General features: G+C 51.9%; 1 protein-coding gene across 8 annotated transcripts in view; it reads left to right on the forward strand.

Annotated features, from left to right (window-relative positions):
• Window positions 1-12,195, forward strand: part of LOC140597417 (small G protein signaling modulator 1-like) — an 80,478-nt gene that overhangs the window by 12,945 nt on the left and 55,338 nt on the right. For 6 of the 8 annotated variants that reach the window (XM_072745679.1, XM_072745683.1, XM_072745680.1 and 3 more), the window contains exons 3-5: window positions 8,446-8,521; window positions 9,104-9,163; window positions 11,561-11,723. In XM_072745679.1, coding sequence (XP_072601780.1) covers window positions 8,446-8,521; window positions 9,104-9,163; window positions 11,561-11,723 — 299 coding nt within the window. The remainder of the gene's footprint in view (window positions 1-8,445; window positions 8,522-9,103; window positions 9,164-11,560; window positions 11,724-12,195) is intronic. The other 2 variants (XM_072745686.1, XM_072745685.1) reach the window with 1 other exon arrangement.

The raw sequence follows: 12,195 nt of genomic DNA on the forward strand, positions 1-12,195 counted from the left end.
AATAAAATCTTTAAAAAATAAAATAAAAAAATAAACTTAAAAAAAAAAGCCATGTGCAAAAAAAAAAAACAAAACAAACAAACAAAAAAAGCCATGTGCTCTTGGGCAAGTATTTGACCTCACCAAGACTCAGTTTCCTCATCTGTAAAAATATGCACCCACACCCATCTCACCTAATTACCCTGAGGATTCAATAAAATAATGCCCCAAGCATGGTGCCAGGCTCAGCGAACACCTCATAAATAAGTGTGTAAAGCACTTACTGTGCGGCTACCACTGTGTTAAATGCTTTTGATGTATTATCTTATGCCTGTGAGGCAAATACAGATACCCATTTTACTGATGGGAAAGATTTGCCCAAGATTCTGTGCAAGAGCTGGGGTTTGAATTCTGGAAGTTTGACTCTAGAGCCCAGTGCTCATAGCTGACCATTGGAGCTTGGAAGTGGAGGAGGTCCCATCAACTTTGCCTAGGGGGTGGGGGGTGGGGGTGGCTCGGGAAGGAGGGCAGAGGACACCTTAGTGAGTCCCAGAAGATGCAGTGGTTTTGCCAGAGCTGGAGATGGAGGTCGGAGTGGGTGAGGATATCAGGTGCAGGGGACTGCACAAAGCACAAAGCAAAGGCAGGGGTGGGAATCCTACAGAAGGAATGGCACAAGTGACCGAGCTGGGCGTGGGAAGGGGTGGGGAGGGGACAGGATGTGGCAGGAAAGGAAGGTAGGGCCCCATGGTAGAAGCAGTCACAGCTCGCAGCCCTGTTCCAGGCCTTCCCAACTCACCTCCTGTGCGCCCCCTCCCCCATAAGAAATTAAAAAATAAAAAGCCGCCAGCTATTTCCATGTCGTGCCTTTCCCTGCCACATTGTCCTTCCATCTGTTCCTTCCTTTGAGCTCTAGGGTGGCTGGGGGGGGGGGGGGGCAATTGCAGGGGCAGCATTTTCCTCCTCTGGTTTAGAGTTGGAGAAACCAGAGAGTTCAGTTCTGTTTGCACCTTAGATCTTGAGCATCACCTCCTCCAGGAAGCCCTCCCTGACCGCTAGACCTACCTCATCAGCTCAAGTTCCTTTGTTATTCTCCAAGAACTAAATTCTTTTGCTGCAGGGAACTGGCCTACTTTTTTGTTGTCATGTACCCATTTGTTGTACTTGGTTAGTATCTGTCTCTGTAGACTGCCATGTCCAAAGGGCAGGGATTCTATCTGCTCGTCATCTTGTACCAAACTCCTAGGAGGTGCTCCATAAATGTTAAGTGAATGAGGGACAGCTGTGGTTCTTGTGAAGGGAAGTGCTGGGAAGGCAGGTGTTGGCAGAACATGGAAGAGGTACATTTATCCCTGCTTGGGTATGGAGAGTCCAGGAAGGCTCCCAGAAGGAGGTGACACCTGGGCTGAAGCCTGAGTTGCACTTAGCTAGCTGCAGCATGTCGGGAGGGACCCTTGGCAGAAGGCATATGTGGGCAAAGGCACACCCACGGCTGGGTCTGAGGGCCCGCGGTCCGAGGCGGGGCTGGACATGCTGGCCTGCTAGGGCATGTGCATCTCGCGTTCAGCATCCAGGAGGCCCACCCGGGAGGCAGAGCTGACCTCTGCTCATTCCCCTCTCCTCCTCACTTTGCCCAGATGCTGCGAGCTATTTTTAAGTCACCCTGAAGGCGGTCCAGACACCCTAAATGAACCGGCCTTTCCACTGTGAGTTTCTCGCGGCCGGGAGAGGCAGGGGGCCTCCATCTCATTAGCTCCTGCTGGCTCAGCATTACTCACCCAGCTGCACTGCCAGGCGCCAACCACCCAGGACCCCAGCTGGGGTGAGCTGTGCTCTGAGCCAGCACCGAGGCAGCAGGACTTGGAGGAGCAGGTGGCAGCTCGGCTGGTTTTTATTTTGGCCTAATGTGAGCCACAGGCACAGTGCTGGGTGCTTTATGCCAGGGGTCCCTGTGGCCAAATCCAGCCTGTGTGTGCACTGCCCTTAAGCCAAGAATGGTTTTTACATCCTAAAAAGGGGTGTGAAAACGAGAGAGGATGGGACATAGACGGTATGTGGCCTGAAAATAGGTTTGACAGATTTAGCAAATAAAAATTCAGATCGCCTGCTGAAATTTGAATTTCAGAAAAACCAGAGAATCTTTTAGTATAAGCCTGCACAGTATCTGGTACATACTTAGACTAAAAGAAATTCCATATGTATTTGAAGTTTAGATTTCACTGGGCAGCCTGTGTTTTTATCTGGCGGTCCTGCTGTAAAACCTGAAGTGTTTGCTCTCTGACCCTTCACAGAAAACGTTTGCCCACCCTGGCCTTGAACACAGAGCAAATGAGATCAGGTGCCAGAGGGCCTTAAAGACACTGGAACCAAACCTGATGAGCATGAGCTGCTGGCGTGTGTTACTAATATAATCAGAGTGATCGATCACCCAACATAGATTGAGCACCTCCTGTTTGCCCAGCGCTGTCCTAGAGATGGACAGTACACACATAAGCGTGCAGGTGTATAGTGAAAGTCAGGCCGTGATAAATTCTAAGCAAAAGTATACAGCAGCAGAAGGGGGTAGAGAGTGACATGCATGAAGCTTTTACACTGTGTGGTTCTGAGCTCCTGCTCCCATTCTGAGCGCTGTGCATGCTTTTTTCATGAAATCTGCACATAGCAGCCCTGACAGGTGGTATATCATCTCCATTTCACAGATAAGGAAACTGAGGCCTGAGGTCATCCAGCCAATGGCAGAATTGGAATTTGACCTGAGCCTGGTGACTCCTGATCTCCTATTCTTACTGGCTTTACTAAGGTGCCTCCCTTTATAGGATGCCAGCTGTATTATGCTGGGTCCTGTTAGAGGCCCTCTGCTGATACTTTCCATAATCCTTATGGGAGCCTTGCACGCTGGGCTGTATTATTCCGATCCAGGCATAAAAGCGGTGAGCACGGCACTGTGTGGAGAGGCAGCCGGGAGTAGTGAGTTGATCTGGAACCTAGCAGGGTTCCAGGTGGGCCACGTGAGGCTATCTGGGTATCAGTGGGCAGGTGGCAGGAATGGGGTGGGGAGAAGGCACGGCAGGCCGGGGAGCCCCCACGAGTCCCGTCTTCCTGCTTTTCGGATTGGCCTCGGTTTCCCTGCCTGCCTTCCTCCTGAGATTGATTACTTCTCCTGTGTGCTATTGAAATATTTGCAGGTGGAGGGTGGGAGGGCGGGGCTGGTTCCTGAATTTGCAGGGTGGGGCTGACAGGGGTTGATGGTCTGAGATCCCACGAGCAGGGGTGGGGCCAGGCCACTGCCCCAGAGGCCAGTGAGGTCCTAAATAGCCCCTGGATGGGAAGCTGGGGTAAGTGCATCGAGCTGAAGGGCCCCATAGCTCACACTCATGAATATCTACTGTGGGCCGGCCCTGAACTAGGCAGTCCCTATCCTCTAAGACTGGCTCCTGTTTGTAGAATCCCTACCATGTGCCAGGCACTGTCTCCACAGGGCTCTTGCAAGGCTCCCGTTACCCAATGAGGCAGGGACACTATGATCATCCACCCTATTTGACAAGTGAGGAAGCTTGTCCAGCATCATGAGTGGTCAAGGATTCGATGTCAGGTCAGTGACTCCACATTCTGGCTCCTAGCCTCTCCACTGCCTCCTAACATCCTGTCGTTAGAGCTAACAAGCTGGTTCTGAAGGAAGTGAGCTCCCCATCACTGGGGGAATGCAAGCAGATGTTGGAGGACTCCTTAGAATGGGTGCTAGACAGGGATGAAAGCTTCCTGACCACTGTGACCTTTGAGGTCTCCCTGCCCTGAAGAGGCCCCCACAGGACATGGGTGGCAGAGTCCGGTCCGGGTGACTCAGGACTCCTGACTTGCAGTTAGTGCTTCTTTGGTCTCCATGTTGGGCGAGACCTAGGAATCCCTTTCTCATAGGTTTCTCAGCACTTTGGGATTTTAGAGGGCCTGACCCCTTTCTGGGCAGGGCTGGAGGCATTGCTGACTGTGAGACCTAAGTTCAAGAGGTCCTGACCATGCCCTTTCCTGGTTTTGTAACCTTAGGGCAAATTGCATAAACTCTTGTGAACCTCAGTTTATGCAGCTTTAAAATGGGGATGATGATGTTCCTGTGAGGATTAAACAAGGTATTCTGTACAGAGACCCCGGCACATAGTAGGTGCTCAGTAAACATACTCTCTCACTCTAAGCTGGGCAATAACAAAAGCATTTTGTTCAAAATGGCCTCCAACTTCTGCTATGAGACAAAGTATTTGTTAGAATAAAGGCCCTGGGTCTGATCGTGCCTCCTCTGCATGACCTGGGGTGGTTATCGAACAGCTCCCTGCCTCAGTTTCCCCATCTGGGAAAAGGGAATAATTCAGTAATCCACTTCATTTGGGTTGTCACGCTATATACAGTTCCAGGAACACAGTGAGTGCTCAAAAAATAAAAAATGGCAGCAAGCTTTAGCATCATGAAACTTCTACTATGTCCTAGCCAGGCCTGCCCTTTTGCAAACAGCAGCCCATTTAACCGTCGCCCTGGACACGAGGGGTTGAGCCGGGATGCAGATGGAGGTCTGTGGGCCTCGAGTCCCAGCTACCACAGCCACTGCCTCTGTGCTGCCTGAATCACACATGATCCCAGGGCTGAAGATTAGAGAAATCACAGAGGCTGGGGAGGGGCCGGGAGGCCACCTGCCACTGCCACCATGCCCAGACCACCCCGAGGTCCCTCACATCTGTCAGCTTTCACAGCCGACTGAGTCCAAGCTCATGCCTGGCGCCTGAGAAGGGAAAGGTGGTTGAACTGAATTTCAGAGGCCTTCTGTGGCCCTCTCCCTCACCCCCACAGGTCTGGCCAGTTCCCTGGGGATAGGGCCCGCCCTCGAGGGTGTGGGTCACAGCCTCTTCCTGCAGCCCTTGCTCTCTCCTGGGAGGCTCTCAGGGTCCTTCCCAGGGAGACTTCCGCCCCACCCCGCTGCCTTTTTAATTTCCTCTTCTGGCCTCAGGCTGGCAGCCTGTTACTAACTTCTGGAGACGGGTTCTAGCCCACAGCTGGGAGCCAGCAGAAGTGGGGGGCACCTCACTTGTCAGGGCCCCTCCCCAGGCTGAGCACTACCCACTACCCACGGGTGCTGCATTTGCACCTCCACCACCCACCCCACCCCAGATCCATCCCCAGGACAAGAGTCCTGGAGCCAGCCTTCCCTGGGGATTGCCCTTCCTGAGTTTCAGAGTCCACAGCGATAAACAGACAACCTTCTCCACTCTGCAGAGTTTGGACTTGAGACAGCGCGTGTGTCCAGTCTGGGTAACGATAGGAAACAGAGGATTCCCCCAAAGGGAGTACAGTAAGGTGAATTTAATAAAGGCACTACTGACCAAGGCAGGGTGGGGTGCGCCAAGGATGCAGCACCCTGTGGTGGTAATAGTGAGGAAGCCGCAACTGTTACCTCCCCTGGTCTGACATGGGGCCCAGGAGAGGTGGCCAGAAGGGGCTGGCTGTGTGGGGAAGGTCCCAGACAGGAGCCGTGACTGCTGAATCTCTTCCTAAGGATTTTGGGACAGCTTCCTGTTTTCTATCCTCTCGCACCTCCTGCTGCCATCTGAGCTTGCGTGCGATTTCCTTGGAGAGCTTGATAAACATCCTGGAGTTGCTGATTCCATGGGTCGGAGGCCAAGCATTTGTGTCTCTACCAGGTCCCACCTGGTGCTGGTGCTGCTGGCCCTGCTGGGCAATGTCACATTTGCCCTGTGCCTGTCTTAGCTTGTCCTACCTTTTGGCTCATTGGAGTGAAAGGTCGTCCTGGGCAGGACTGTTTGACTCCATCCCTGCTGCTCTGTGCCCTCAGTGCCAGGGCCTCCTGCCGAACTGCATTCATGAGCATTTGAACTGTTTACGACGACGTCTCCCTGTTGACTGTTGCTCACATGTGTGCATGCTTTGGCTTGGCGGTACCTGAGTGGAGGCCATTGTGGAGATGGAGGTCAGCATGCAGGCTTATTTGGGTATGCCTTTGGGATTGACACCCGGGGAGCAGAGTGAAGCAAGCAGGAGAGGGCCAAAGGAGAAGATGGGCCACGGGGCTTTCATGGAAGCGCCACGGCGAGTTCCCAGGGAGCTTTGTGGCCCTTCAAAGCTGTCCCAAGCTGGGGCGAGGATGCCAAATCTTCAGGGCCCGCCTGCTCCAGTCTCTGGGTGAGGGCCACCCTGGGAAGCAGTGAGACCTTGGGGCAGGCTCTCCCTGTGGCTGAAGTAGTCCCCTGTCCTCTAAGGGACTGGCAACCCCTCTAAGGGTTCTCCAGCACCCCCCTAAGCAGCCTCCAGTCCTGAAGGGTTCTGTGGGGCACACTGTGATACCTACCATGTGATCAGCTCTTGTCCAAGGGGCCAAGGAGGGGCCAGTAGCCTTCCCTGGACTCCGTGCCCCAACCTGGAAAGCCCTTTTGCTCTCCCTCAAGCACACAGGAACCCCCCCCTCCCAAGAACTCTGCCCATGGTTTTTGCCAACAGCGGACTTCTGAATCTTAGTTTTGCTGGGCCAGGCCATCATGTAGCAGAGAGAGGCCGAAGCCCCCAGACTCCACCCCGGCTTGAGCTGAGCTGGGAAATAAGAGCACCAGTGTTGCTATGAACCACAGACAGTGGTTAGGGGGTCCTCCCGGCCTTCTGGAGAGAGGGAGAGTAAGAGGAAGGGGTTGTTTCCTCTGTTGTGTCACGGAGGGCGGTGACCCCAGTAAGTGCATCTGACCCCTGTTTCTGGAGTGGAGTGGAGTGGGCAGAGGCTCCCCTTGGAGTCAGATTGCCCAGCGTAGAAACCTCAGCAGGATGACCTTGGATGTTCTGACCTTGGCTAGGTAGTAACCGATACCTCTGCATTTCATAATTTTCTTGTGAATGAAGTGGGTGGTAGGGGCCACCTGGGAACCATGCTGTGGGGATTATGTGGGGCTTGCTGCGTGCCTCTGCTCAGACTGGCGTAGCAGAACACCACAGATAGAGTGGCCTAAACAGACCTTTATTTCTTGCAGTTTGCCAGCTGAGAAGTCCGAGGTCAAGGTGCTAGCAGATTCAGCTCCCGGTGAGGGTTCTCTTCCTGGCTTGCAGGCAACCACCGTCTCACTTTGCTCTGATTTCTTCCTCTTCTTTTAAGGACACTAGGCCCATCCTGAGGCCCTTGCCTTCAGGACTTTGTGTAACCCTGATTACCCCCCCCCCCCCCAGGCCCCACCTCCAAATACCATCACACCAGGAGGGGGAGAATAGGGCTTCAGCATGTGACTCCATAATACCATGTGTGCTTACCACAGTGCTGTGCAAGTGTGTGTAAGCTAGAGCAGCATTATTATTTTCAGAGACAAGCCATTGGCTGAAGCTTCTAGAGTAGCATCAAGAGCCTGGGTTTCTGCTCCTGCCTCCTGTACACTGTGTGACCTTGGGCTGGCTGCTTAGGCTCTCTGATCTTCATTCTCATAAAAATAGGCCCACCCCGCACAGGGCTGAGGAGAGGGTACAGTGAGTTAATACAGGTAAGCCTAGAACTCATTCACTCGTTCACTTATTCCTCCTCTGGCAGAGAAGTGCTCCGCTGGGGGGATGAGGACGTGGAGCGTGATGGTGAGGATGCTGACGGTGGGTGTGTCCGTCTGCCCCGGCTGCCATGACAAGCTACCACACCCGGGGGGACCTGAATGCCAGATATTTACGTTCTCACACTTCTGGAGGCTGGAAGTCCAGTATCATGGTGTTGGCAGAATTGACTCCTTCCGACGTCTGTGAGGGAAAGCTCTGTTCTGGGTGTTCTCGTACATGGCCCTCTTCTCCCAGGATGGCGGACTCTTCCCTCTGTAGTGCTCTGTGCTCAGACTTCCTTTTATAAGGACACCAGTCGTACCAGGTGAGCGCCCACCCTAATGACCTCATTTTAACATAATTAGCTCTTGAAGACCTTGTGGACAAATAGATGACATCCTAAGGTACTCGGGGTTAAGGTTTCAGCGTATGAGTGGGGGGCAGGGATACAGTTCAGCCCCTAACATCAGGGAGGCCACAGTTTGCAGGCTCTGAGGCAGATGAGGCCCTGCCCTCAGAGCATTTATATCCCAGAGGAGGGAGACGGTACGCAAAGAAACAGGACAGGAATAGTGTAAGTACCCTGAAGGAACTGTAACGAGGAATGGATGGAGTCACGGGGAGGGCTGTCTCAGATAATGGGGTCAAGGAGGGAGATGACATTTCGTGTGACATCTGAAAAGTGCAGAGCAAGCACCCGAAAAAATGCTTCAGGAGAATGTGAAGTGTGGAGCTCTTCTAGGCCACAGGCCTCAGACTTAACAGAAGACGGGGTGAGGAGGGTATGAAAGGAAAGCAGTTATCAAAACACTGTGGATGGCCTGAGAAGCCCAGGAGGAGCGACACAGCCCTTTGGGGTGACCACACCCGGGTCGCATTTGGGTCTCCCGTCCAGCTGCCTCTGCCTTCCAGGTGAAGCAGATCATGGAGGAGGCCGTCACACGGAAGTTTGTCCACGAGGACAGCAGCCACATCATCTCCTTCTGTGGTGAGCCCGTGGCCTGTGGCCTTGAAAGTGGCTTCTTTCTCTGTGGGCTGACCTGGGGGAGTGGCATCTTTGTGCAAGCAAGGGTTCTTAACTGCTTTTTTGCTTTGTAACTCCAACGTTATTTTCAGATTTCCAAGGGGCCCCATTAGGGAATTTGGAAATACAACAATGTCTCCAGAAGACATTAAGAATGGCCCCCGTGCAACCTACGAAGGGTTAATCACTGTTGATGCCGGAGGGCCTGCTTTCCCCTCTCAGTTCACAGCCACCAACCCACACCCCTAGTGATGTGGGTCTCGCATCTGAGGAATGGCTCCATCTGAGGAATGGCTCCGTGCCCCTTCCCCCGCCCTGCCTATGGCTGTTGCTAAATAATGGGAGGGGATGGATGGGCTTTAAAAATTCAGGGAGTGAGGAACCATCACACCATCCTGAGGGATCATGTCCAGCTGGCTCAGCACCGGAGGCAGGCCCAGGGCTCAGAGCATGACTCAGACGTCTCTCCTTGAATCAGCTTTGCTTGCAAGGCTCCAGAAATAACCATGCTGCCAGGTTGTTACTATACTTCCACCTCGGTTACAGGCTACAGACGCAGGTTTTGCGTGTCCCCGGAGTCAGGATTCTGTTTCTACGTATCAGTGTGTACGTATAAGTGGGGGAGTTTCTTTCTCCCTAAAAACCTTTATTATTTCATGACTGGCATGTGTTGGGGTGAAGGACGTGCTGTAATCCCCCTCTCGTGGCCTTGGTCTCATAGAGAGGCCCGAGCGAGGAGACCTGACTGGGCCCTCGGCTTCATCCAGATGGCTGGGCGTACCACCTGTGGGAACACACGTCATGACCTGGGAGCCTGCTGACGTCAGTTTGGGCCCTTTGCAGCCAGGCCGACCTGGGTTCACATCCCTTCTCTGCCACTTGTGTGTTGGGTGACCTTGGCAAAATTTTATGTTTTTTGAAGTGAGATCTGTTTAAGCTACATATATATGTATATTTATATACTTGCATATTTATGTATATATAGAGGAGTCTGTATGCACATAATTACATGAACATGTATGTATATGAAAGGACACATACACACAAATGTAAATATGGGAATGTATTTACCTATATTTTTTTCTCCCGGACATCTTTATTTGCAAAGAAAATAATCGGCATGCCCATTTCAAAATGTGCTACGATACCTACCCATTAAAGACTTAGAGGAATAGAAAGTGATAAAAATCACAATAATCCTCTAACTCCAGCCACAGTTTGGGATGAGGGAAGAAATGTGATGGCACTGAGTAAGGCCTACAGGGTCTCCCTGAGGGGTCTCTGATCCACCGTTCCTTAGGATTCATTGTCAGAAAGAGTCAACCAAGCTGCCAATACCTGGATAGTTACTTAACTTCTTGAAGTATAAATGGATGAAAAGTGTTGTGTGTGTAAGCAAAAATGAAGGTGTTTAATAGATGCTTATCCAGACTATTTTAAGCCCATAAGCAAATTAGGCAATAAGTGGACATTCATTCAAAGCCAAGCAATTACTGGGGCACCTGGCTGGCACAGTTGGTAGAGCACACAACTCTTGATCTCAGGGTTATGAGCTCAAGCTCCATGGTGGATGTGGAGCCTATTTTAAAAAATTAATTAAAAAAATAAAAGCCAAGTAATTGCTAACAACAACAACAACAACCCAAGACAAGAAATTAAACCAGAACTTCTCAGTATTTGTCCTTGCACACAACATGACCTTGGCCGGGCTCTTAACCCTTGGACTGTTGGCGTTCTCCTTCTTTGGAGTGACGGCGACTAGCACACTCACTTCGTGGGCTTTTTCCACCAGGATTGAGTAAGCTAAAACTACACACTGGTCTCACTGTGTGAGATAGAAGGTAGGAAAACACTAATAGAGGCCTGCTGAAAGTACCAGAAATAAGATTGGGGTCATCAGAGTGGCCTCCACAGGGACTGTCTCCCAGCAGGGAACACTAAGTCCCAGAAATGGAAAGTGATTTGCTTGAGGTCACACAGCAAGTTAGAGGTAGAGCCCAGACTACCACCCAGGGCAGACATAGACACGGGAAATGATGAGTGAAGCCTCTCTTCAAATCCTTCATGGAGACACAGGTGTTGTGAGCACACCATGGGCTCAGGTCTGGTTTTTTTTTTTTAAAGATTTATTTTTATTTGTTTATGATAGACATAGAGAGAGAGAGAGAGGCAGAGACACAGGCAGAGGGAGAAGCAGGCTCTATGCCGGGAGCCCGATGCGGGACTTGACCTCAGGACTCCAGGATCGTGCCCTGGGCCAAAGGCAGGCGCGAAACCACTGAGCCACCCAGGGATCCCCCTCAGGCCCAGTTTTGAATCCCAACTTGGTCACTTTTTTCCAGGTGGCCCTGGGCAATTCCGTTTGCTTCTTAGAGCCTCAGTTTTCACATCTGAAAAATGGGGATGGTTGTCCTTTCTTCCTTGGCTGTGGCAGAGGGAGAATGAGATCTGTAATGCTAGCTGTTACTGGAATCACAGTAGTGACGTTTATGTCACTTTTATCTTGAGCCCAGACAAAGCTCAACAGTCCTGTGGTCTGGTCCCTCCTCTCTCCCTGGCAGGAGCAATAGCTAATGTTCCTAAAGCACTTACTGTGTACTGGGCTCTGTGTGAAGTGCTTTCCATGCATTTTTTCCACCTCATTCTAACAGCAACCTTTTAAGATGCACGTTCATGCTCTCCCCACTTCTCAGATGAAGAAACTGAGACACAAGGAGGGGAAGTAGTTGCTGGAGGTCACACGACTTCTTAGTGTCTGGGAAAGGATGTGGGCAGATAGTCTGACCTTGGGCAGCGAGCATAGGTTAACTCCTCAGCTGTCTTGCTCCCTTTCGAGGGAGTGGAAGGGAGAGAGGCATATGCGGTTTTCCCATGTGAGGCTCTCATGAATTCTGAGATGCTGGGCCCGCAGCTCTCCAAGGCGCCTCTGTGTGACTGAAGTCCTGGGCTGGGTGCATGGGAGTGTGGGCAGGGCAGGGCCTACTGACTGTCATGTCCCTACAGCGGCTGTGGAGGCCTGCGTCCTGCATGGGCTGCGGCGGCGGGCGGCTGGCTTTCTGTGCTACAACGAGATTGCAGCTCTCTTCATGAAAGTGGGCAAGAACTTCCCGCCGGCCGAGGAGCTGAGCCACAAGGTGCAGGACCTGGAGCAGCTGATTGAGAGCACGTGAGTATGGAGCATGGGGTATGGGCAGGGCACGCCCTGCAGAGGACAGTCCCCCTGACTCCACGTTCCTCCCTGAGCTCTGCAAGAACCCATGCCTCCTGCCAGTTCCTCTCTCCGGTTTCCTTTCTGCTCCCCAAACCTGCCAGATTGTTTCCTACCCCAGGGCCTTTGCACATGTTCTACCCACCACCCGGTTCCCATACTTCATTTTCTGTGGCTAGTTTCTTGTCATCTCAGGCTTTGCCCCAGTTAAGGATAAATTCCAACCCTCACCCAATTTTTCTTTTAGATCACTTATTTACTTACTTCCCTGTGGTTATCACCATGCCAGTTGGTAAGGGAGAGCCATTCCTTCATTCATGCAACCACTTATCCATGACAGGGAGAGGGGAGAGAGGGGGAGGGAAGAGAGAGAGAGAGAGAGAGAAGAGAAGAGAAGAGAAGAGAAGAGAAGAGAAGAGAAGAGAAGAGA

Source organism: Vulpes vulpes, unplaced genomic scaffold (assembly GCF_048418805.1).
Source record: "Vulpes vulpes isolate BD-2025 unplaced genomic scaffold, VulVul3 u000000663, whole genome shotgun sequence".
NCBI classification, from domain to species: Eukaryota; Metazoa; Chordata; class Mammalia; order Carnivora; family Canidae; genus Vulpes; species Vulpes vulpes.